At 40.0% G+C, this 27997-nt stretch overlaps 2 protein-coding genes across 4 annotated transcripts in view; one reads left to right on the top strand and one right to left on the bottom strand.

The window, feature by feature from the left end:
- Positions 1-14048, top strand: part of nin (ninein (GSK3B interacting protein)) — a 15469-nt gene extending 1421 nt beyond the window's left edge. The window contains exons 2-27 of one of the 3 annotated variants that reach the window (XM_077732078.1): positions 228-440; positions 2287-2380; positions 2560-2732; positions 3536-3581; positions 3660-3826; positions 3926-4072; positions 4131-4298; positions 4529-4665; positions 4755-4895; positions 5044-5218; positions 5286-5396; positions 5472-5561; positions 5750-6010; positions 6131-7104; positions 7465-9327; positions 9662-9731; positions 9859-10026; positions 10085-10201; positions 10274-10387; positions 10485-10631; positions 10714-10806; positions 11110-11229; positions 11304-11405; positions 11488-11574; positions 13321-13434; positions 13510-14048. In XM_077732078.1, the coding sequence (XP_077588204.1) occupies positions 249-440; positions 2287-2380; positions 2560-2732; positions 3536-3581; positions 3660-3826; positions 3926-4072; positions 4131-4298; positions 4529-4665; positions 4755-4895; positions 5044-5218; positions 5286-5396; positions 5472-5561; positions 5750-6010; positions 6131-7104; positions 7465-9327; positions 9662-9731; positions 9859-10026; positions 10085-10201; positions 10274-10387; positions 10485-10631; positions 10714-10806; positions 11110-11229; positions 11304-11405; positions 11488-11574; positions 13321-13434; positions 13510-13650 (6012 nt within the window). In that variant the 5' untranslated portion in view covers positions 228-248 and the 3' untranslated portion in view covers positions 13651-14048. Of the gene's footprint in view, positions 1-227; positions 441-2286; positions 2381-2559; positions 2733-3535; positions 3582-3659; positions 3827-3925; positions 4073-4130; positions 4299-4528; positions 4666-4754; positions 4896-5043; positions 5219-5285; positions 5397-5471; positions 5562-5749; positions 6011-6130; positions 7105-7464; positions 9328-9661; positions 9732-9858; positions 10027-10084; positions 10202-10273; positions 10388-10484; positions 10632-10713; positions 10807-11109; positions 11230-11303; positions 11406-11487; positions 11575-12352; positions 13213-13320; positions 13435-13509 lie in introns of those variants that run through there. The other 2 variants (XM_077732080.1, XM_077732079.1) reach the window with 2 other exon arrangements.
- LOC144206890 (pancreatic secretory granule membrane major glycoprotein GP2) lies at positions 13914-27997 on the bottom strand. Its single transcript, XM_077732106.1, has 9 exons — positions 27787-27997; positions 27176-27264; positions 26990-27094; positions 26545-26708; positions 26336-26471; positions 26113-26207; positions 14996-15164; positions 14771-14885; positions 13914-14431 (listed from the first exon to the last, which is right to left on the bottom strand). Exons 1-9 carry the CDS (start codon positions 27875-27877, stop codon positions 14253-14255), a joined length of 1143 nt encoding a protein of 380 aa, XP_077588232.1. The 5' UTR covers positions 27878-27997; the 3' UTR covers positions 13914-14252.

Here is a 27997-nt window from a genome sequence, read left to right as displayed (position 1 = left end):
TGCACAGCTAACAAGGCGGAAACGTTTGTTTGTGTGTGCGCATGCAGCACTTTAAAATAATCATTTATTCCCTCTTTGCTAGAAGAGAAAACCCACACAGGCCAAGGGAGAACATGCAAACTCCACACGGGTGGATCGACCTGGATTTGAACCCAAGACCACAAAGATGTCCGGCCGATGTGCCAGATTCATTTGTATGAGAGGGTTTTTGTTCATCTTTGTTTCAGGGCAGGCTGCTGTCCCGTGGAATGGATGACGCCCTAGAGCAGGAGCAGCACGAAGAGCGCCTCAAGGAACTTTTTGACAGTTTTGACGCTAGCGGTCGTGGCTCGCTGTGTCCCGAGGAGTTGGCTGACCTCTGCGTGTCGCTGCACCTGGAAGATGCTGCCCCAGCTCTTCTGGATGTCCTGCTGCAGGGTCGAGACAGCCTCACCGACAGGGTATGTGGTGTCATGTCACGACCTTATTTTTATGACTATAAGTCGCACCCCATCGGTCACAATGGCCAAAAAATGCACAATGAAGAGGGGAAAAATGTATAAGTTACACTTTTTGAAGGCATTTTTAAAATGTTCTTCATCAGAAACCAAAAACAAACATGTCAAAGCAACAATAGTAAAATTGAGGGGAAACTGGCAAAAAATAACATGTGATTAATCAAGTATCAAAATGACTTTAAATTTAAACCAAATCACAGTGAGGAGTAAAATCTCTCAGCCTCATTGTTTGCACTCCACACGCGTGATTATTTGGCCAAAAAGCTTTTCCTTTCTTCTGTTTTCATTTGAATACATCAAACAGCTGCACCCATCCTCTTGAGATAAAAAACCGCTCCCCCCCACCCCCCACCAGTAGTTACGGTTGTCAGTCGTCACGACAACCACGCTATCCTCGTCATCACACGCGGACACTATGACACTTAAAATGGCACTCCATTCATTTTGATCATTTACATGAAATAGGTTTAAAGATAAGTGATGAAAACATGAATGCAGGCAGAACAATTGATTGAATGGAGACCTGATTTCTAAAAAATATATATGAATAAAATTTGGCAGCAAAGCTAACAATACTCCTTTCTTTGACCCAATCAAAAAATATTGACTTCCAGCAGAGTGTCCCTTTAAATTAATGCAAAATCCTGGTGTATAATGAAAAAGCTGAACAACTGCATTTTGCCACAAAAACTGATTGTGCAAGTGAAAAAGATTCAAATGTGGAAGTGATGGCGATTGTGGTCAACATTAGGGGATGCACGCTATTCAAACAGCTCACGACCAAACCAGGATACTGGCATGCTTGCTAAACTGGTTGCTAAATCAACAGTCTGAATTGGTTACAGTGTCCACATGTGATCAAACAAAGTACACTGAGGGGAAAATAAACATGCGGTCCTTCCAGAATTTTAAATGACCCATATAAAAACATGAAAACAATATTTTTGGAGTGACTTTACTTGTCCTGAGACCAAATATAATAAACCCAAGGCAATAGAATTATTGAAAGTATTTTTTTAAAGGGGCAAATAGTGCCACCAAAAAATAGGCAGAATAACCACCAAATACATTTTGTTATAAAGATGCTGCTGTTGCTCTGAATGTGTAAAATCAGAAAATTGATGACTTATTTTTTAGGACTTCGGAAGCCGAAATGTCTGTCAAACTAATTCTTAATAAGATATGCTTCACCGATCTGATTCCAGAAGTTTTCATTTAATAAAAAAAAAAAAAGTATTTACTGGAAGTACCACCAAAGGTCATTTTAATAAGGCTTTAATAGGAAATGCTCTTCTATTACCATTATTACTTTCTAAAGAGAAAATGCACATTTGCCTGGTGGTGGTTTTTACTCCAGTTGACAACCTCACTGGTACTAAAAACACTACAACTGGAACATCTCTAAAACCAACTTGGTTTAGGGACCACTTGAGGCCAGGCAACAAGCAAACCAGTGAAGTTGAATTTCCATAGAAGAGCACATAGCGACGTCTGGACTATTGTCTGTCACCGTGTGCTGGATGAATAACAGAGGTGGGGGTAGTATTCTTGCTCATGTGTTGGGGTTATGGCCAGTGACCCCGTTGCCCACAGACTGTTCCAACAATGATGTGAAAAGCGACAGACGCCTGCCAGGCGTAGACCCAGAACATCAGCATGTCCCATTTGGCAGCTGTGGATTGTTCAAGTGTGTCCTCGCTTCCCCCACCTCAGACAGCCAGCTTGCCATCTGAGGAATTTATGGAGTTTGAATCGCTTGAATAGAAGGGATACTTTTGTTTTATCGCAGGTTGACTTTGAGCAATTCAAGGATGCCTTGATTCTGGCGTTGTCATCTGGCATTGAGGCATCCCAAGTGCAAGAGGAAGTCTCGTCCAGACCAGGTAAACAGACTGAACAAAAACTGTATTTTCAAGTATAGCAAACTATTTACAGTTTTTAGGGCAACAATTCTTTTTAAGTCACCCATTAATTTTTGGTTTGATTATTCAATGGATCTTTTGAACTTTCTTTGGCTCTAAAGATGATGGAATTTGACAGTTTTGGTTGTCATTTTTGTCAGCGTCTCCTGACGTCCAGCCAAAGTTTGTGAAGGGCAGCAAGCGTTATGGTCGCCGCTCCAAACCGGAACTAGGCAACACCATTTCCGAGTTTTTTCAAGATCACCACGACCAAACTGAAGATGGTGATGACACCAAGGACACCTGCGATACCACCATTCCAAGGAAGCGTGAGGTAAAAAGCAGCACACAGTCGCCACACCATGCCTTTCTTAAAGTCCTCTGGCTTATTCTTGGCTAAACAGCTTGGCCTGAAATGAGGTTGGACGTTGAAAATCAGTCAGCCCGGCCCTATTCGGCCCGCAGCCACAATGTTTGTGTAGTGTCACAGCATGTGTTTACTTAAGATTTTAGATTACGTACGCGCATAGGGTGACCCAGTAAGCATTATCTCTTAACTCATTCGCTGACTTTAACAGCCATATGTAGACATTTAATCTATATTAACTACTCAAATGAATGTTAACCTGTTAAAAAATAATTTGTGCTAACTTATCACATTTTGAGGCATCATTTAGATTTCTAAGTAATCAGAACTTGAAAAGAAAAATTCTGTTATCTTGGAATGTTAAGTTGTGCAAACTTAGCCCTTGCCTCACTCTCGGTATATTCAAAAGAGTGCACTGCTGTCAACAGAATAGTCAGCTGCATATGCTATTGAGATAGATAGACTCATCCAACCCCCTTTCCACTTTTCTGGATTTCTCCACATCGTGCATCAAAAGGCCTCTTGCAGATTCCCCATCTGTTCTTCATTCCCTCATCCTAGACAATAGAATGACCCTCTGACCTGAGCAGTAGAAATTAAACCCTCTGCCTCTTGCCTCCATTCAAACTTAAACTCATTTCAAATAAGAGCTTGGAGCAAAAGAAGCAGCTGTTGCACAGGCAAATTAGCTGACAACTGTGAATGGTGTATGAAGAGAGGGTTTTTTAAGATTAAATGGTAGAGGTGATTTTTGTCCTTTTCTCCACCAGCGCTGGAATGCAGATGAAAGCAGCACAGAAGAGTACGAAGCAGAAGGTTTGTTTCATTTTTCCCCCCCCAGAATTCACTACTTTAGATGATAGGAGTCAAAAAAGAGATCCTCACTTCTTCTAGGCCAGCTGCATTTATGGAACCCCGACGAGCCGAGCACGCCTCAAGGTTGCGTGGCGGTCCCCCTAAAAGAGAGGCTCCATCAAGCCTGCGAGGAGTTGGACATATCCTGGAATGGAAACGCCGACCACTCCCAACTACTCGCCCTGTGCGACACTCTGGGCTTGGAGGTGAGCGAGGAAACTGGATGCCAAATGGAGTGGGAAGCCATGTCTAAAAAAAAAAATACGGACCAAAACTTGACAATTCTGACCTCTTTTGTCTGTCAGATAAGTACGGATGCACTCCGTAATTTGAATGGTGACGGTTGGATCGATGTTCAAGATTTTGTCTCCGTGGTTTTAAAGTCCAACAAACCTCCTACCCTGTCTGCTTCCACTCCTTACAGGCATCTGAAAAGACAGCACTCCACCCAGGTACCCTCACCTTGTCTTTAAATGCACTTTGTTAAGTATTGATCCATGGTTCTCACAGCCCTTTGACGAGGTGGGCCGCCGGATCGCCACACCCTCCGCTGTGATGAGCAGCATCGCCACGCGTCTGTTTTCTACCTTGGACGACGGTTCTGGCTTCACTCCGGTCGAGTCCATCGTGGACGCTTGGGTTGAGGAGGGCATAGAAAACGGCAGTGAGATCCTGAAGGTGAGTTTGACTAAGGATTTTTAGAGGAAAGTAACAAGTGTAGTGGTATTTCCATCATTTTCATGTCAAAGCAATTTGGCATTTAGAGGTATTTGTGTGTAGAGGTGCAACTGTAATTGTAAAAGTAGCAGGATATAAGAAACTCAATTTTTACAAGATTTTACTTCATTGGGTGAAATGTACAACTTTGACACCTTCCATCTGACCACATTCTGTTTCTGATGATGCAGGCATTAGAGTTCAGTGTGGAAGGCAAGCTGAGTTTATCCGATCTAACTAGTGCACTAGAAAATGAACTCTTGGCCACCAAAAATGGCATCCACCAGGCGGCACTGGCCAGCTTCAAAGCGGAAATACGACATCTACTGTGAGTCTGACAGTAACCTCACTAAACATGTGCATGTTAAGTACGAGTGAATGATGTGAAGTCTTTTTTTTTTGTTTGTTTTTTGTCAGCGAACGTATCGACGGCGAGTTGAGGGAGAAAGAGAAAATCCGATTGGACCTGGAAAGGGTAGAAAGGCTGAAAACCCAGCTGGCAACTGAGGTGGATGAGCATCATTCGTCAATCGAGCAGGCAAATCAACTTAACCTCAGGTAACATTTAAATTTATTTTAGTATTTTGCCATTGGAAATGTGTGAGTCAAATGTTGGAGGAGATAGAAATCCAACTTTTGGCCCCCAAAAAGGGCCAAAAAAACATGACAAGGCATTCCAACAACAAATTGCGTGACTGATGCACAGGAAGCTGGAAGAGGAACACAGAGAGAAACTAGCAGCAGTGCGCTTGGAGCTGATGAAGGAATCGGACCTGATCCGTCAGCAGGCGGCACAGCAACGCGAGGAGCTGGAGGCGGAGGTGGACAAGATCAAGGAGGACGAGTCCTTCCTCAGGGACCACCTCTCCATTTCAATCAAGGTAAGGTGCTACGTTTCCTCCACTCAGGTTAGGAACATTATGGAACTTTGCATCTTTGTTTCCAAAGGAAAACAGACGTTTGGAAATGGACTTGCTGGACTGCAGTGAAAGGCTGCTGGAGGCCCAAAGCCAAGTGACAAAGCTTCGTGGCAGTTTGGACAACATCTTGTCAGAGAAGGTCAGACCTGAAAAGTGACTTTCTGTGTGGCATTTTAAGCAACTAAAATATTTTTTGTCTGGATGGGATATTTAGTTTGGCGACTTGGATCCTGGCAGTGCTGACTTCTTGATGCAAGAGGAGCGCATTAAGCAGCTGCGACTGGGCTACGAAGCCCAATGCAGGGTACAAAACTTTCATATTATTATTATTATTATTATGATGCATATGATGCATCCCTTTTCATTGGATTTTGGTGGACCACCATTAATTGATGGATAATTAAATATCCAATCTACTTGGTTAATTATGGGAGTGTGGACAGAAAAATTGGTCCAATTTTCCAATATGGTTCTCTTCAATTATATTTCCAGAAACTGCAAGACCGCGTGGATGAGCTGCAGTCTGAGCTGCAGGACTTTCAGAGTGTGGGCCGACCCCAAGAGCCCGGACCCCGCCCTCTCTCCGAGGAGCTGGAAAGCAAAAGCCCCGCTGTGGAGTCGGACCCGGGACTCGGCTCAGATGAAGTCCATCCTTTCATCAGCATGAGCCTCGAGGCTGAGATGATGCTGGAGCAGTTGAAGGAACAGCATGTGCACCAAATGGACGACTTGAGGACGCAGCTGGAGAGCAAAGTAAGTCCCTTTTTTAAATATTTGTTCCGTCATTACATCTGTCAGGAATGTTGATCACTGCTGTGGAGATTTATTTCAAAGTTAACATAAGGTTTAATCAATTTCTACTCCTTGCTGCAGATCAACGAATTCAACACTTTGGTTGAAGAAAAAGAAGACCAAAAGACCGCAATGGAAAGTGAGCGCTGGCAGGAGGTCCAGGCCACAAGGGAGGAGCTCGCTAGCGCTTGCTCACGGGAGCAGGAGCTCCGGAGCCAGCTTGAGCAATTGGCCCAAGAGAGGACTCTCCTGGAGGAGCAGAAGCAGGAGGAGGTGAGGATGATGAAGCAGGAGCTCCTTGAAGCACAAAGCGTCTCTGCGGAAGGCGAGGACCGTCTTAGGAACCTGCAAGAACGACACGCGGACCTCCTCGCCGACATGGAGGAGCTACAAAAGCAACACGCAAGCCACGTAGAGACTCTAGAGATGAAGAATACGCAGATTTTGCAAGTCGGGCTAAAGGAACGGGAGAAGAAACATCTAGAAGAGCGGGACGATTTGGAGAAGAGCTGGTTGGAATGCTTTGAAAGGGAAAAGAATTTAATGAGGCAAACCAACCAGGAAGAGCTGTCTGCTAGAATTAAGGAGACCGTGTCCCACTTGGAGAAGGAACACGAGCGAACTGTAAAAAGGCTGACCGAGGAGTGGCGAGAGCAGCGGGCTCGGCTAGAAGAGCAAAACGATGAGTCCCTGCAGACCATGCTGGAGGACGCCATGCAGAGGCTGGCCAAGGAACAGGAACAGAAGGAGACTCGGCTCCAAGAGCAGCACGACGGTGAGCGTCAGTATCTCCTGGAGCAGCACGAGCATCGGGAGGCCACGCTCAAGCAGGAATGGGAGCAGGAGCGGCTGCAGTTAGAGAAGAACTACATGGAGAGGCTGGCCGAGGAAGGGGAGAAGCACCAGACCGTGAAGGAGGAGCTTGAGAAGAGGCTGAACCTCCAGGAAGAAAGCCACCGCAAGACCTTGAGGGAGATGACCGTCAAACACGCCGAGGAGAGGAACATGCTGAGTGGCAAGCTGGATAAGCTACGAGACAACCTTGTTCAGGACAGGTAAGGACATCGTCGTACAATTTCTGTAGTAATTCAGGGTTTGCTTTTTTACTCATTTGTCCTAACTTTGTCATTAAAATATCACTTTGGAGTTTTGGATGGCAAAATTGGGAATTCAATCTTGATTTAAGCACCCCAAAATGTTTGCGTCAATGCAACATTTGGCTCGGGTAAGTAAACTTTTGGGTTCAGGTGCGCCCTAAAATGTTAACTTCTACTGCAGATCAAGGTCATGGTTTGGATTCAAATTTGGAAACCAAAAAAAATCTGTGGCGCTAAAGGAAGAGATTAAAACTACATTTGAAATGAAAGAAACCAATGACCAAAGTGAAGTGTTCTCTGAATAACCACCATGTACAGGGAGCAGACAGAGGTGTGCTTCTCCAAGAAAATCAAGCAAGTTGAGGACCGTTTCTCAGCTGAGCAAGGATTGGCCAGCACACGCTTTCAAATGGACATCACCAAAGTGGAACAGCAATATCGGAGGGAGCTGATGGAGCTCTCAAAGAAGCACGCTGAGGAGAAGCTCCATTGGGAGTTGCAGTTGCAGAAAGCGTTGGAGAGTGCTGAAGACTCCCAGAAAAACGCAGAAGAAGTAGCAGAGATATTGAACCAGCAATGGCTAAAAGAACAAAATGAATTGGAAAAGCTTCATGGAGAAGTCATGAAAGCTGTCAAGGATCAGAATCAGGAGTTGCACAACCAAGTGAAGACCAAGGAAATTGAGCTAAGTCACCAGTTCAACGATCTGCACAACCGACTCCAGGAGAGCCTACAGGCCAATGAAGATCTTCTCGCCCAGTCCGAAAGGAAAGACAAGGATGCTGGAAACCTGCTTAAGCAAGTGGTGGACGATTTCCAACAAGAGAGGGAGGAAATTCAGAACGGCCATTTGCAACTTGAAGCGCAATACGAGGAGATTCTTTCAATGTCGCAAAGGCAGACGGCAGAGAAGATGGCGCTGCTCGCAGAACGTGATGATTTGAAGCTGAAGATTGAGGGCACGGAAAGTCTCCTCAAACAAGCAGTAGAGGACTTTGAGGTGGACAGAAAGGAGCTTCAAGGAGAGGTTGCTTTGCTCAAAGAAAAATTACACCAATCCCAAAGCCATCTTATTTTGGATGCATCTAAGAACAAGGAAACAGTTACAAATTTGTTCAATGAAAATTTCTCCAATGACGAAGATCTTGAAATGCAGACGGACCTAATGGTTAGGCCTGAAGAAGTTTCACAGATGAAGGTGGCTTCAAGTGAGGAGCAAGTCATCAATCTAAATACTAAGGAATGTAACCACCTGGAAAATTCCAACTATAATATACCTGACCACAATCCTGAAGAAGACCTATTGATGTCCAGTGACCTTGAGTTCCCTGAAACTGTTGGAAAAACCAAATACTTTTTTCTTAGCCACTATGAAGATAAAGACTTATTAGTTGAAGCATCTGGGCCTTTGGACTACACTAATGAAGAAAGTCCATTTCAAGATCTACCAACCTCCAGTTCAAAAAGCCCCTCCCTCAAGGATCAGTGGCTTAAGGAGATGGTGGTTAACTCCTTGGTCCTTGAGGAAACTCCTTCTTTTGAGGACCCCGACGAAGATCCTGATCAAAAATCTGATGATGATGATGATTCCAATGGTGAATTGACCAATGCTGGTTTAGAACCCCTTAATCCAGATTGCGAACTAGAAGATCTGCCCATCTTTGGCCATGAACCCTTCAGCCATCAAACCAGAGAGGAGGTGGCCCTCCTCCAGGAGATGATCCTGTTGCTCCGGCAGAAGACTGAGCTTCTCCAGAGTCTTTTAGAGCGTAGTACCAAGATGCAAAAAGGCCACGAGTATCTGGAAGAGAACTACAGCCTCAAAGTCAAAATGGTCTTGCTGATCGAGCATGTTAAAACGCTGGAAATGGAGGCCCTCAGGCTGAAAGCGCTAAAGGCTCGTTACGAAGAGCGCGAGTGGGAAAATGCTACGTTGAAAGAGAAAAACACTGAGCTCCAAAAGAGCCTCTGCCGACTGCAAAGCAGGATGAATGATGAGCATATTCAACAGGGCAACCGTAAACTCTCAGATTTGTTTGACGCGCAAGGGGAGGTTCTGGTCCCTAGTTTCCTCTGGAGCCCAGTTTCCGAGGGTTCTTTTGTCGAGGACAGCTGCGGAGAGTTTGAGACGGATGCCGCTGAACTTTGCAAAGTCAAGAATACAGCCACATGGGGCCATAGGTAATGTGGAAACGACCTTCAACCATGTGTGCTGTGGCCCCCATTTTACCATTCCTGCCATCCCCTTCCTTGACAGTATTGTGACTTAAACCCTGCACCTGTTATGCCCTTCTGCACGGAGACAGATTTTTGTGAGAGGAAAAATAACAAAGAATAGATTCAATCATCAGTAATGAAGAGTCTCTGTGTAAAAGGACTTGATGTCATTTTGCATTTTTGAATTCTTCCTTAGTGGTTCTAAAATGTGTCTTTGGGCTTCTGTTAGCCTCATAAATGGAAAACCGTGGTTGTATGTCAACTTTGATGTAATGATTGATTTGTGTTCATATTCCAGGTTTCAACTGGAGCAACTCAGCCAAGAGAAGATTGCCGCTGAACATACTGCGGAGAATTTCAACAAAGAGGTGAAGCAAAAAGTACAAGTTTGACTTGATTTATTTTGCCATGGTCAAATTCTAACGTAACTCTTAAGTCGAGTTACGATGGTGGACATTTTCCTTGAGGCCCATTGTCACCAGTGACGTGTTTCAGGTGGCCGATCTCCGTTTGGAATGTGAGCAACTCCGGAACGAAAACGGAACGCTTACCGACCAGAAAGTCCGTAGCCTGACTGATGCGGACGAGCTCAAACGCCAGCTGGCCGAACTGATTAAAAACAACGAGAGACGGGATCTCCTAGCCGGCGAAGAGAAGATCAAGGTGAGCGAGACGCTGTCACGTTGATTTGGCGACTAAACAGATGGCTGCGTTGCATCAGGTTGCAGCTTGCGTCAACTCTCTGGAGGCCGATTTGACCAAAGCTCTGACGGAAACATCCAGACTGGAGGACCAGAACGCCCATTTGCTTCATAAGGTGTCTGCCCTCGAAGAGAAGGTAAGGAGAGAAAACTCATACCAGTGTTTTTTTTTCCTGTGGAAGTATCATTGACTGTTTGTTTGCATCTAGCTGACAAAGACAGAATCAATGGAAAATCATCTGGGCCACCTAACGGACGAGTGGAAAGATGCCTCCAAAGAGAGCCGAGTTCTCCGCAAACAGCTAGTTAAATCCCAGGACAAGGTAAACAAAAAAGCAGGCGACATACATTTGTCCTCCTAAAAACAAATTGGACTAGTAGAACTTAAAAATACTGTGCTGTATTTCTTCCACCTTGCAGGTAAAGAACATGGAAGACACCCTTCAGGCTGTGAATCATCAGAGAGCTTGCCTAAGGTCGGATCTTCGCGTCATGCAACAAGAGAGAGACTCTTTCCACCAGAAGCTGATTGTGTTGCACAAGCAGCTGGTGAACACCTCGGATCGGGTAAGGCTTTTTACAATTGTCATTGATGCTTTTAGCTCTCTATTGACCCTTGTTTTGTTGTTGTCTGAACGGCACTGAACAGAACCGACTTTTGGAGCTGGCCTTGCAAAAGTGCGCTGTCCAGAGTCCCAGCAAGAAGCTCCACAGAGAGACACTGCTGCTCAAGGAACAAGAGGTGAAGCTTTCAAGTCCCAGCTTGATCTTTGAAACTTTAAGGCAGGGGTTCTCCAACAAAGCTCAGTATTTGTGTATGCTTATATAAGGTACATGATGCCAGCATGAAGCAACATAGTGTAAGCAGGTTGCAATTGTGCTTGGGCTCAGTCGAAAATTTTACTAGATGCATTTATACAGTCAATCCGTGCATTCAATCTTAATGGGATTCGATCTATGTATGGAGCACCCCTGCTGTAGGGTTTCTTTGAGATTTCTTTAATTTAATAACTATTTTTGAACCGTGTTGTCTGTGTGTGTGTAGGCAAGCAAGCTGTCACTGAAGCAGCAGCACAAAAACAGCCAGATGTCAATGCTGAAAACCTTAGAGCAAGAGAATGCCTTCCTCAAGCAGGAATTGGAAGAACATAAGCGCTTCACCAAGGTAATACTGCTCAACTGTCTTGGCCACACACTAGGATTTCCATTTTTCAACATCTTGTTGTGTTTTAATAACAGAATGCCGCGGCAAAGGAAGGACACTCACGGATGGATGAACTACAGGAGGAAAATAAACTACTCAAAGCCCAGGTAGAAAGGCTCACTACACATCTCTTTGAGGTAGGAAATTCCCGCCCAATAAAGTGCCAATAATTGTCTGCAAAATACCGTATTATAATTCTACTTGCCTCTCTACCCGTAGTCATTTCACTCTCATTTTACGGGGCTCCTGCCAGCGTCGCCTTGCAGGTCGCCGAGGGGTCATTGTCCTGACGCCGACAACGCACAGGTAGGCTCACATTGGGGGCGCATTTTGGCATTTTTTTCCTTTCACTTCACGCAACTCTGTCATACTCTCTCCAAGTGGCTGATTTCATGAAATGTTTCAAAAGGAATGAAATGGCCTCTCTGGTGTCATTCGGGTTCATCTTCACACTCATCGTGCGTGTGTTGGGTTTTCTGGTTTTTCATATTGGTTCATTTTGATTTGCTCCATTTGTTATTCTTTTATACTCTGTTGCATTCTTGTCTTTCTCTTGCATTTGGTGAACCTTCTGAGCTGTGGTTGGGATATGATCGAATACAAATTGTTCAAAATTAGAGATGAGCCTGATCTAATACAGTATTGGTCTTGGGTTTCTGTACAAGTTTTATTCACATATTGGATTGACCCAACCTGTCAACATTTGCAAACAATGAGCCAAATGTCAGATTACTCTGTTTTTCTTCATTTTGTCCACATATGCAATGCTAATGTTTAATTTCCAGTTCACTTCCATGAACAAAAGTTCATTGCAACTTCCAGCTAAAAATAGAGTTGCATCATTTTAATGTTAAATGGCTATCACGGAATTTAATTTATATCATTTTGGCCCCAAAAAAGTAGCTGTCTAAATATCCAGTAAAAAAAAAAGCAAATTGACAGGTATCCTGATTCAAATACTGACGAAAAGGGAGGAAGAAAATGTAGATGGTTTCATCTCAATGTTAGAGGAGATGGAGTAAAAAGAATTGGGATTAGAGAGGATGTAGCTGTGGTGAAGTGTACCTTGCCTTTTTCTCTCCAGGTAGCCATGGCAGAGCAACGAGCCAACACGGACGGCTACCGGCGCATCGGCGGACTTTAACACTGATGTGGTCTTCTTGCGCTCCAGATGGCCACCGTGCTCTTATCTTTTTTTGTATTGGGGCCTCCTCAACCATACTAATGTGTGGAGATATGGCTAGGTGGCACTTACTCTATTAGGTTTGATGGAGATTCTCAATCAGTTTTATTTTTTACCTCAATGAACCGATTAAATGCAAAATTGCAGTCAATGCAGACTGCGATCCCTGCTAAGTACAATTGTTTAAGTTAAAAAGGCTCCGACTTGCAATCAAGATGTTCAATTATGCTGGTTTCACAACCATTCAGGTTTCTAATCCCCCTTTTTTTGTAGGATTTTATTTTGTAGTTAAACGCTTGTTCAATCTACTTTTATTGTTTTGTTTGTCTTGGGAGATCCCCCCCCCCCCCACACACACACTTTTTGCTGCTGCAATTTTCGTGAAAATTGACTGTTATGGTGTCACATTGGTAGTTTATTTTTGGTTATTTATGTTGACATTGCAAAATCCATTTTCCTTTTATTTATTATTTTTTAGCAGGCATTTTATTTATTTTGGGATCGTTTATGTATTTTATCTTTTTTACTTTCAGTGCCTTTGGCGATAATAGACATCCAATAGTGGCTATTTTCATCCTTTGTAAAGTAACACCAAATGAACGTTTATTTTTTAAGCCGCGTCACATGTTGGGAAGTCTATTGCCCTCGATACCAAATGATCAAATGTTGTTCATTGACAAAACAAACTTAATACCTTTGTTTTTCCCTTTTTCGAGTCATGTACCAGACATTTTGTAATTTAATAAAGTGTCTAGCCAAAACAGATCTAAATTGTTTATCCTACAGCGATGAAAGGTAGACAATAACTTTGTAGATGTTTTCAATATGATGTTAAGTCCTGTTACAGCTGATCTCTCTTTTCTTTCCAGGACAAGGCGGAACCCCGGATGGAGCGTATGGAGACGCGATTGATGGAAATCGAAACGTCGCTGCGTAATGTCAAGCTGCTCCTCCGAGAGAAAGTGGAGCAGCTCAAAGAACAGGTCAGAACCGAACCTTACCAAAAAGTGCTCATTTTGGCAAACCGAGACCGATCGTCTCCCTGACTTTTTCCCCAGGAGGGCAAGGACTGCAAAGATGTGCTGCTCCGAGACCTGTACGTCGCCAATGGTCAGCTACTGGACGCTGTAGAGCGGCCGAGCAAATTGGCGGAGAAGACCCGGTGGTCGACCGGAGCACGTAGCAGCCTTCAGCTTTAAATGCACGTAATTTGAACTTTTTCTTTTTTTTTAGAACCAAAATACCAGTATTATATCATGGCCATTCTGTACAATTTGCCTTGGCACAATATTCATTTTTAAAAAAATTTGACCTTTTTAATATCCCTAAATAACCCTATTTCAACATTTAGTTTAACACTACATTAACAAGTTAAGTACATACAAAGTAATCATTTGTGCTACCTGCCCCGCACTTTACTGAATCCATCCAAATAGTTACAAGAATGTTGTAATTGTAAACAATGTAAAGTATATTCATTTAGTAGTTATTTTTTTATTTTTATGACAGAACATGCTTTATAAGAATACTCTATTTGCATGTTATTCTCAAACTTATTGTCAAAGAAGTAAGGTATACATAAATGAAATTGAACATATACGTTTTTTTATTTTTTTAATTCTGAGATGTACAGTAAAAATCACTACTAATCATTACAGGAAGTACTACAATGAGGTATTTTTTGTGCTCCACTTGATTATTGATTCCAGAAGCCAGTTTGTGTACCCGGCTCTGCCATTGGTTAATGGCAGTGAATGGGTTAAAAAGCTTGAAATCAAAGTGCAGGCCCAAGACTATTGGATCACGAGGCCACTTGGGAGATGTGCTGTATGTTGCACAAAGTGAGCTGAGCCTCTCGCGGCACCCAGTAGAAGCGTCTGGAACGAATCCATAGTCTCCCAAAGACCCCCACAACCAGCAGAAGGATCAGCAGAAACCCCCCGAGGATGAAGGTCTCTACTGGGGGTAGCAGCCCGATACCTGTGGAGGTAAAATTAAATTAAAACACCCACACTAAAGGTACGAAAGTGGTGGCCCAAGAGCCCGATCTGGCCCTCCGTGTCACTTTGCATGGACCTCAAAACTAAATCATATGTGTCAAGTGTAATGTTAAACTCAAGTGGTAAGTGTGTTAGCCCTACAGCCCTAAGATTGACAGTTAGATCCCAAGTTCAGACCGTCCCGTGAGGAGTTGGCATGTTAGCTGGGATTGGATCCAGAAACTATCTACAATGTGGCCCCAGGAAATTTACTTGTTTGAGACCCCTGACTTACAAAGAAGAGTAGTCGTCAGAGAAAAAAGTAAGGTAATGACCCTACCAAAACGGGGTTTGTCGCTGTGATCGGATTGTCGTCTGATGGGACCGTAAGACACCGTGTGGGACAGCGTGACGTCACGCCGGGTTCTCGTCAAGACCTCCTCAGCCGAGCAGTTCTTGACGATTTTGTGCAGAGAGAAAACAGGTAAAAAGAAAGGTGGAAATTATTTTGATATTGGTCCATTTTGAAATTGTGATAACTGTTGTTTTCACTGTGGTAACTCACAGGTTGGCAGAGTCCTGGACCGTTGTGGCAGATGTGGACATTACAGTGTAAGAATATATGGGTGTAGGTGCCACCTACAAACTTGAACATTTGGATTCTGAAGGTGGCGTCAGCACCCTGACCATTCTTCATCACGCTCAGAGTCTGATCATCCGTCAACACGGGGCAGCTGAGGAAAGACGCAAAACTTCAAGGTCAAATCTCATCCTTTGTATATGTATATATTTATTCATACCTGCATGTATGCTTACATGTATGCATACATGCATTCTGGTATACAAGTATACTGGCATACATGTATGTATGCATACATGCATACAGGTATACAAGTATACTGATATACATGTATGTATGCATACATGTATACAAGTATACTGGTATACATGTATGTATGCATACATGCATACAGGTATACAAGTATACTGGTATACATGTATGTATGCATACATGCATACAGGTATACAAGTATACTGATATACATGTATGTATGCATACATGTATACAAGTATACTGGTATACATGTATGTATGCATACATGCATACAGGTATACAAGTATACTGATATACATGTATGTATGCATACATGTATACAAGTATACTGGTATACATGTATGTATGCATACATGCATACAGGTATACAAGTATACTGGTATACATGTATGTATGCATACATGCATACAGGTATACAAGTATACTGATATACATGTATGTATGCATACATGTATACAAGTATACTGGTATACATGTATGTATGCATACATGCATACAGGTATACAAGTATACTGATATACATGTATGTATGCATACATGTATACAAGTATACTGGTATACATGTATGTATGCATACATGCATACAGGTATACAAGTATGCTGATATACATGTATGTATGCATACATGTATACAAGTATACTGGTATACATGTATGTATGCATACATGCATACAGGTATACTGGTATACATGTATGTATGCATACATGCATACAGGTATACAAGTATGCTGATATACATGTATGTATGCATACATGTATACAAGTATACTGGTATACATGTATGTATGCATACATGCATACAGGTATACAAGTATACTGGTATACATGTATGTATGTATGCATACATGCATACAGGTATACAAGTATACTGGTATACATGTATGTATGCATACAGGTATACAAGTATACTGGTATACATGTATGTATGTATGCATACATGCATACAGGTATACAAGTATACTGGTATACATGTATGTATGCATACATGCATACAGGTATACTGGTAAACATGTATGTATGCATACATGGATACAGGTATACTGGTATACAAGTATACTGGTCTACTGGTATACATGTATGTATGCATACATGCATACAGGTATACTGGTATGCAAGTATACTGGTATACATGTATGTATGCATACATGCATACAGGTATGCAAGTATACTGGTATACATGTATGTATGCATTCATGCATACAGGTATACAAGTATACTGGTATACATGTATGTATGCATACATGCATACAAGTACACCGGTATACATGTATGTATGCATACATGCATACAGGTATACAAGTATACTGGTATACATGTATGTATGAATACATGCATACAAGTACACCGGTATACATGTATGTATGCAAACATGCATACAAGTATACTGGTATACATGTATATATGCATACATGCATATAGGTATACTGGTATACAAGTATACTGGTATGCATGTATGTATGCATACATGCATACAGGTATACTGGTATACAAGTATACTGGTATGCATGTATGTATGCATACATGCATACAGGTATACTGGTATACAAGTATACTGGTATGCATGTATGTATGCATACAGGTATACTGGTATACAAGTATATAAGTATACTGGTATGCATGTATGTATGCATACAGGTATACTGGTATACAAGTATACAAGTATACAAGTATACTGGTATGCATGTATGTATGCATACATGCATACAGGTATACTGGTATACAAGTATACTGGTATGCATGTATGTATGCATACATGCATACAGGTATACTGGTATACAAGTATACTGGTATGCATGTATGTATGCATACATGCATACAGGTATACTGGTATACAAGTATACTGGTATGCATGTATGTATGCATACATGCATACAGGTATACTGGTATACAAGTATACTGGTATGCATGTATGTATGCATACATGCATACAGGTATACTGGTATACAAGTATACTGGTTTTCATGTATGTATGCATACATGCATACAGGTATACAAGTATACTGGTATACATGTATGTATGCATACATGCATACAGGTATACAAGTATACTGGTATACATGTATGTATGCATACATGCATACAGGTATACAAGTATACTGGTATACATGTATGTATGCATACATGCATACAGGTATACAAGTATACTGGTATACATGTATGTATGCATACATGCATACAGGTATACAAGTATACTGGTATACATGTATGTATGCATACATGCATACAGGTATACAAGTATACTGGTATACATGTATGTATGCATACATGCATACAGGTATACAAGTATACTGGTATACATGTATGTATGCATACATGCATACAGGTATACAAGTATACTGGTATACATGTATGTATGCATACATGCATACAAGTATACTGGTATACAAGTATACTAGTATACATACATGCATACAGGTATACTGGTATACAAGTATACTGGTATGCATGTATGTATGCATACATGCATACAGGTATACTGGTATACAATTATACTGGTATACATGTATGTATGCATACAGGTATACTGGTATACAAGTAAACTGGTATACATGTATGTATGTATGTATGCATACATGCATACAAGTATACCGGTATACAAGTATACTGGTATACAAATATACTGGTATACAAGTATACTAGTATACATACATGCATACAGGTATACTGGTATACAAGTATACTGGTATGCATGTATGTATGCATACATGCAAACAGGTATACAAGTATACTGGTATACAAGTATACTGGTTTTCATGTATGTATGCATTCATGCATACAGGTATACAAGTATACTGGTATACTTGTATGTATGCATACATGTATACAGGTATACAAGTATACTTGTATACATGTATGTATGTATGTATGCATACATGCATACAGGTATACAAGTATACTGGTATACATGTATGTATGTATGCATACATGCATACAGGTATACAAGTATACTGGTATACATGTATGTATGCATACATGCATACAAGTATACTGGTATACAAGTATACTGGTCTACTGGTATACATGTATGTATGCATACATGCATACAGGTATACTGGTATGCAAGTATACTGGTATACATGTATGTATGCATACATGCATACAGGTATGCAAGTATACTGGTAAACATGTATGTATGCATACATGCATACAAGTACACTGGTATACATGTATGTATGCAAACATGCATACAAGTATACTGGTATACATGTATATATGCATACATGCATACATGCATACATGCATACACGTATACTGGTATGCATGTATGTATGCATACATGCATACAGGTATACTGGTATACAAGTATACTGGTATGCATGTATGTATGCATACATGCATACAGGTATACTGGTATACAAGTATACTGGTATGCATGTATGTATGCATACATGCATACAGGTATACTGGTATACAAGTATACTGGTATGCATGTATGTATGCATACATGCATACAGGTATACTGGTATACAAGTATACTGGTATGCATGTATGTATGCATACATGCATACAGGTATACTGGTATACAAGTATACTGGTATACAAGTATACTGGTATGCATGTATGTATGCATACATGCATACAGGTATACTGGTATACAAGTATACTGGTATGCATGTATACATGCATACAGGTATACTGGTATACAAGTATACTAGTATGCATGTATGTATGCATACATGCATACAGGTATACTGGTATACAAGTATACTGGTATACAAGTATACTGGTTTTCATGTATGTATGCATACATGCATACAGGTATACAAGTATACTGGTATACATGTATGTATGCATACATGCATACAGGTATACTGGTATACATGTATGTATGCATACATGCATACAGGTATACTGGTATACAAGTATACTGGTTTTCATGTATGTATGCATACATGCATACAGGTATACAAGTATACTGGTATACAAGTATACTGGTTTTCATGTATGTATGCTTACATGCATACAGGTATACAAGTATACTGGTATACATGTATGTATGCATACATGCATACAAGTATACTGGTATACAAGTATACTGGTCTACTGGTATACATGTATGTATGCATACATGCATACAGGTATACTGGTATGCAAGTATACTGGTATACATGTATGTATGCATACATGCATACAGGTATGCAAGTATACTGGTAAACATGTATGTATGCATACATGCATACAAGTACACTGGTATACATGTATGTATGCAAACATGCATACAAGTATACTGGTATACATGTATATATGCATACATGCATACATGCATACACGTATACTGGTATACAAGTATACTGGTATGCATGTATGTATGCATACATGCATACAGGTATACTGGTATACAAGTATACTGGTATGCATGTATGTATGCATACATGCATACAGGTATACTGGTATACAAGTATACTGGTATGCATGTATGTATGCATACATGCATACAGGTATACTGGTATACAAGTATACTGGTATGCATGTATACATGCATACAGGTATACTGGTATACAAGTATACTGGTTTTCATGTATGTATGCATACATGCATACAGGTATACAAGTATACTGGTATACATGTATGTATGCATACATGCATACAGGTATACTGGTATACATGTATGTATGCATACATGCATACAGGTATACTGGTATACAAGTATACTGGTTTTCATGTATGTATGCATACATGCATACAGGTATACAAGTATACTGGTATACAAGTATACTGGTTTTCATGTATGTATGCATACATGCATACAGGTATACGAGTATACTGGTATACATGTATGTATGCATACATGCATACAGGTATACAAGTATACTGGTATACATGTATGTATGCATACATGCATACAGGTATACAAGTATACTGGTATACATGTATGTATGCATACATGCATACAGGTATACAAGTATACTGGTATACATGTATGTATGCATACATGCATACAGGTATACAAGTATACTGGTATACATGTATGTATGCATTCATGCATACAGGTATACCGGTATACAAGTATACTGGTACACATGTATGTATGCATACAGGTATACTGGTATACATGTATGTATGCATACAGGTATACTGGTATACATGTATGTATGCATACAGGTATACTGGTATACATGTATGTATGCATACATGCATACAAGTATACTGGTATACATGTATACATGCATACATGCATACATGCATACATGCATACACGTATACTGGTATACAAGTATACTGGTATGCATGTATGTATGCATACATGCATACAGGTATACTGGTATACAAGTATACTGGTATGCATGTATGTATGCATACATGCATACAGGTATACTGGTATACAAGTATACTAGTATGCATGTATGTATGCATACATGCATACAGGTATACTGGTATACAAGTATACTGGTATGCATTTATGTATGCATACATGCTTACAGGTATACTGGTATACAAGTATACTGGTATGCATGTATACATGCATACAGGTATACTGGTATACAAGTATACTAGTATGCATGTATGTATGCATACATGCATACAGGTATACTGGTATACAAGTATACTGGTATGCATGTATACAAGCATACAGGTATACTGGTATACAAGTATACAAGTATACTGGTATGCATGTATACATGCATACAGGTATACTGGTATACAAGTATACTGGTATGCATGTATGTATGCATACATGCATACAGGTATACTGGTATACATGTATGTATGCATACATGCATACAGGTATACTGGTATACAAGTATACTGGTTTTCATGTATGTATGCATACATGCATACAGGTATACAAGTATACTGGTATACAAGTATACTGGTTTTCATGTATGTATGCATACATGCATACAGGTATACAAGTATACTGGTATACATGTATGTATGCATACATGCATACAGGTATACAAGTATACTGGTATACATGTATATATGCATACATGCATATAGGTATACTGGTATACAAGTATACTGGTATGCATGTATGTATGCATACATGCATACAGGTATACTGGTATACAAGTGTACTGGTATACTGGTATACATGTATGTATGCATACAGGTATACTGGTATACATGTATGTATGCATACAGGTATACTGGTATACATGTATGTATGCATACAGGTATACTGGTATACATGTATGTATGCATACAGGTATACTGGTATACATGTATGTATGCATACAGGTATACTGGTATACATGTATGTATGCATACAGGTATACTGGTATACATGTATGTATGCATACAGGTATACTGGTATACATGTATGTATGCATACAGGTATACTGGTATACACGTATGTATGCATACAGGTATACTGGTATACATGTATGTATGCATACAGGTATACTGGTATACAGGAATACTGGTATACATGTATGTATGCATACATGCATACAGGTATATGGGTATACAAGTATACTGGTATACATGCATACAGGTATACATGCATACAGGTATACAAGTATACTGGTATACATGTATGTATGCATTCATGCATACAGGTATACAAGTATACTGGTATACATGTATGTATGCATTCATGCATACAGGTATACTGGTATACAAGTATACTGGTATACATGTATGTATGCATTCATGCATACAGGTATACTGGTATACAAGTATACTGGTATACATGTATGTATGCATTCATGCATACAGGTATACTGGTATACAAGTATACTGGTATACAAGTATACTGGTATGCATGTATACATGCATACAGGTATACTGGTATACAAGTATACTGGTATGCATGTATGTATGCATACAGGTATACAAGTATACTGGTATATATGTATGTATGCATACATGCATACAGGTATACTGGTATACAAGTATACTGGTATACATGTATGTATGCATACATGCATACTGGTATACATGTATGTATGCATACATGCATACAGGTATACAAGTATACTGGTATACGAGTATGTATGCATACATGCATACAGGTATACAAGTATACTGGTATACAAGTATGTATGCATACATGCATACAGGTATACAAGTATACCGGTATACAAGTATGTATGCATACATGCATACAGGTATACAAGTATACTGGTATACATGTATGTATGCATACAGGTATACTGGTATACAAGTATACTGGTATACAAGTATACTGGTATACATGTATGTATGCATACATGCATCCAGGTACACTGGTATACAAGTATACTGGTATACATGTATGTATGCATACATGCATACAGGTATACAAGTATACTGGTATACATGTATGTATGCATACATGCATACAGGTATACTGGTATCCAAGTCTACTGGTATACATGTATGCATGCATACAGGTATACTGGTATACAAGTATACTGGTATACATGTATGTATGCATACATGCACATAGGTATACATGCATATAGGTATACAAGTATACTGGCATACATGTATGTATGCATACATGCATACAGGTACACTGGTATACAAGTATACTGGTATACATGTATGTATGCATACATGCATACAGGTATACTGGTATGCATGTATGTATGCATACATGCAAACAGGTATACTGGTATGCAAGTATACTGGTATGCATGTATGTATGCATACATGCATCCAGGTACACTGGTATACAAGTATACTGGTATACATGTATGTATGCATACATGCATCCAGGTACACTGGTATACAAGTATACTGGTATACATGTATGTATGCATACATGCATACAGGTATACTGGTATACAAGTATACTGGTACACTGGTATACAAGTATACTGGTCTACTGGTATACATGTATGTATGCATACATGTATACAGGTATATTGGTATACAAGTATACTGGTATGCATGTATGTATGCATACATGCATCCAGGTACACTGGTATACAAGTATACTGGTATACTGGTATACTGGTATACAAGTATACTGGTATACATGTATGTATGCATACATGCATACAGGTATACTGGTATACAAGTATACTGGTATACTGGTATACTGAAATACAAGTATACTGGTATACATGTATGTATGCATACATGCATACAGGTATACTGGTATACAAGTATACTGGTATACTGGTATACTGGTATACAAGTATACTGGTATACATGTATGTATGCATACATGCATACAGGTATACTGGTATACAAGTATACTGGTATACAAGTATACTGGTATACATGTATGTATGCATACATGCATACAGGTATACTGGTATACAAGTATACTGGTATACATGTATGTATGCATACAGGTATACTGGTATACAAGTATACTGGTAAACATGTATGTATGCATACATGCATACAGGTATACTGGTATACAAGTATACTGGTATACATGTATGTATGCATACATGCATACAGGTATACAGGTATACAAGTATACTGGTTTGCATGTATGTATGCATACAGGTATACACATATACTGGTATACATGTATGTATGCATACAGTTATACAGGTATACAAGTATACTGGTAAAAATGTATGTATGCATACAGGTATACAAGTATACTGGTATACATGTATGTATGCATACATGCATACAGGTATACAAGTATACTGGTATACTGGTATACAAGTATACTGGTATGCATGTATACAAGCATACAGGTATACTGGTATACTGGTATACATGTATGTATGCATACATGCATACAGGTATACAAGTATACTGGTATACAAGTATGTATGCATACATGCATACAGGTATACAAGTATACTGGTATACAAGTATGTATGCATACATGCAGACAGGCATACAAGTATACTGGTATACATGTATGAATGCATAAATGCATACAGGTATACAAGTATACTGGTATACATGTATGTACGCATACATGCATACTGTTATGCATGTATGTATGCATATCTGTACACATGTACATGTGTACATGTACACGTGTACATGTACACGTGGCTTGTGTACATGCACGCGAGCGCAGGTACACACATGCGCATGTGTGTACACACATGCGCTTGTGTGTACACACATGTGCTTGTGCGTACACACAAGTAAATGCATGTGCGTACACACAAGTAAATGCATGTACGTACACACAAGTAAATGCATGTACGTACACACAAGTAAATGCATGTACGTACACACAAGTAAATGCATGTACGTACACACAAGTAAATGCATGTACGGACATACAAGTAAATGCATGTACGTAGACATAAATGCATGTACGTAGACATAAATGCATGTACGTACACATAAATGCATGTACGTACACATAAATGCATGTACGTACACAAATGCATGTGCGTACACAAATGCATGTACGTACATATAAATGCATGTACGTACACAAATGCATGTACGCACACAGAAGTGCATGTACAGACAAGTGCAAATGCATGCATGTGTACACAAGTACAAGTGCATGTTCGTATACATAAATGCATGTACGTATACATAAGTGCATGTACGTATACATAAGTGCATGTACGTATACATAAGTGCATGTACGTATACATAAGTGCATGTACGTATACATAAGTGCATGTACGTATACATGTACACATAAGTACATGTACGTGCACATGTACACATAAGTACATGTACGTGCACATAAGTACATGTACGTATACATGTACGTATACATGTACACGAGTACATGTAGTATACATGTACACATGAGTACATGTAGTATACATGTACACATGAGTACATGTAGTATACATGTACACATGAGTACATGTACATATACATGTACACAAGTACATGTACGTATACATGTACACACGAGTACATGTATGTATACATGTACAGATGAGTACATGTACGTACGTAAACATGTTCACATGTACACGTGTACATGTACACATGTACACATGTACACAGGAATACATGTATGTATACATGTACAGATGAGTACATGTACGTACGTATACATGTTCACAAGTACACATGTACATGTACATGTGTACATGTGTACATGTACATGTGTACATGTGTACATGTACATGTACATGTGTACTTGTGAACATGTATACGTACGTACATGTACTCATCTGTACATGTATACATACATGTATTCCTGTGTACATGTGTACATGTACATGTACACATGTACATGTACACATGTACATGTACACATGTACATGTACACATGTACATGTACACATGTACATGTACACATGTACATGTACACATGTACATGTACACATGTACATGTACACATGTACATGTACACATGTACATGTACACATGTACATGTACACATGTACATGTACACGTGTACATGTACATGTACACGTGTACATGTACACGTGTACATGTACACGTGTACATGTACACGTGTACATGTACACATGTACATGTACACGTGTACATGTACGTATACATGTACACATACATGTACACAAGTACATGTACGCATACATGTACACAAGTACATGTACGCATACATGTACACAAGTACATGTATGCATACATGTACACAAGTACATGTATGTATACATGTACACATAAGTACATGTACGTATACATGTACACATAAGTACATGTACGTATACATGTACACAATTACATGTACGTATACATGTACTTATTAGTACATGTACGTATACATTAATACATGTATGTATACATACTACGTATTTACAGATAAGCATTTTACTATAATGGTCTAGTTTTTAACCCTTAGTTATACAGGGTGTTTTGGTAAGTAAAAAAAAGCCTTACTGTATGTACATGGTCTTTTTTTTCAAACAATAAATGTCTTTCAAAACATGGTCTATTTTGTTTTAAAAAATCGAACATCACTATCACAATTATAAGAGTAAAGCTTTTAAAAAAAAAGGAAATGTATAGGATGTCTATTGCTGTCAAACAGCCAATAGCAATCTTAGTCTTACCTATCCCTAATGAAGGTGTACTGAATGTGACTGTAGGGGTCCTTGGTGGGTGTGGCCCAGCACCTCTCGAGGCGGAGCTTTAGGTGAGCTGGAATCTGAAACAACAGAAGTGGAAAAAATAAAATAAGAAAATTGATAATGAAAGAATTACCCCCCCCCCTAAAAAAAGTAACTTGAATAGGCTTCCATACATGATTAATTAATTAAAAAAACACGGTCTTACCATAAAGACTCTGACGAAGATGTCATCGTCCAGCGTGAGCGAAGGGACGGTGGTCCACTTGTCCTCCAATGCTTCATCCTTGTAGAGCAGCATAGACACGGAGAAGTTTCCATCCTCCGTGTTGAGCGTGATGGTCCTGCGAATGTGTGGCCAAGTGGCGGTCAAAAAAAAAAAAGGAGAAACCTCGGCTCGATAAGTGGACTCCTGACCTGACATCCACACGTATCATGTTTTCGCCATTGGGCTGCTGAACCATGTAGTTAATGGGGTAGCGGCACACAAAGGTGATGTTGATGTAGTTCCTGGTGATGATGTCGCTGTCGTTGTTGTTGTGGATCGTGTTGACAAACAAGATGTGTGTGGCGTCTGATGACTGAAAGAGCAGACAAAGTTGAGAGAAATTGCAGCAAATGAGGAAAAGAGCTGAATTGCACCCACACAAGAAGCTTGAGTTCAACCTACGTTCTCAGCTTCAACACTAAAGCGATTTACTCTACAGGTTCAGGGGTTAAAATTTGACATCAATGTAGGGAAATTAGCATTTCAATATTTGGTTTTACAAAAAGTGGTCAAATGGGCCAACTTGATTGTGATTTTCTAGACGGGGCATTTGCGTTTATTGCCGCCATATGACGAGGACTGGCGAGACGTTACCATGGTGCTCCCGCAGTGGGACAGATTGGTCTTTATGCTGAAGATGTAGTGGTCGTCTACTTGAACGCCTCGACAATCGGGGTCATTGAGATGCAAATCCCAGGCCTGGGCACACCATTATCACCATCATCAACATCATCATATGCATCATGTTGAAGTGGCATTGAAGGAGCGGGCGTGACTTACGTAGACGGGGGGGACTTTGCGAAGGAAGAAGGCGCTGGGAAGGACCACTTCCATCTGGTCATTGGTGCAAATGACTGTTTCGTTGAGCTCTGATGGCGAGAAAGAACACCAATTTTCAGTGTTTGATTCATTATTCAAAACATTTTTGGATTCATGAGGGTCACAAGAACTTAACATTAAATCTACACAATTAAAAAGGAAACAGCTATATATTTGAAATGCAACATTAATTCAAATGGCCAAAACATTTATATTATTTTTTTAGATAGTTTGTTAATCTTTATTTAACCATTTAATTTTATTTCAATTTTTGGAAAAATTAAAGACGTAGAAGAAAATGTATAATTTTGCTGTTAATGTCTTTTACTGTTTAAAAAATAGCTTCAATGAATAAAAGTCCAATATATAAATTTTACATAAAATGTGAATATTGTGGCCAACATACTGTACATGAACACTGAGGTCTTTATGAGACAAATGACCTAATATGAATAACAAAATACAATATCTAGAAACAAACACATTCTGCCACGGTCCAGCATCTTTGTTTTTTAGTGAACTCTAGCACCTCGACATTGTGTGAAAAAAGTAAAAATTAAAAATGGACTCACCATCCTCGGAGGTCTGCAGACCCCCTTGAAGCGAGGAGACGGCCGTCAAGGTGAGCAGCAAACAGGCGCAAAGCAAACTGGCCCCGGCCATCTCTTCTTCCCTGGGTGGGAACCAAACGTGGTCGCCGTCTCCTCCGGGTGCCGAATGCCGCTGTCACCAGCGTAAGACGTAGCACCGTCGCGGGACAGTTTGAACCAAGTGGGAGCCCTA

Source organism: Stigmatopora nigra, chromosome 13, assembly GCF_051989575.1.
Source record: "Stigmatopora nigra isolate UIUO_SnigA chromosome 13, RoL_Snig_1.1, whole genome shotgun sequence".
Classification (NCBI taxonomy): domain Eukaryota; kingdom Metazoa; phylum Chordata; class Actinopteri; order Syngnathiformes; family Syngnathidae; genus Stigmatopora; species Stigmatopora nigra.
The sequence above is the reverse complement of the archived record's forward strand: the minus strand, read 5'-3'. Positions and strand labels throughout refer to the sequence as shown.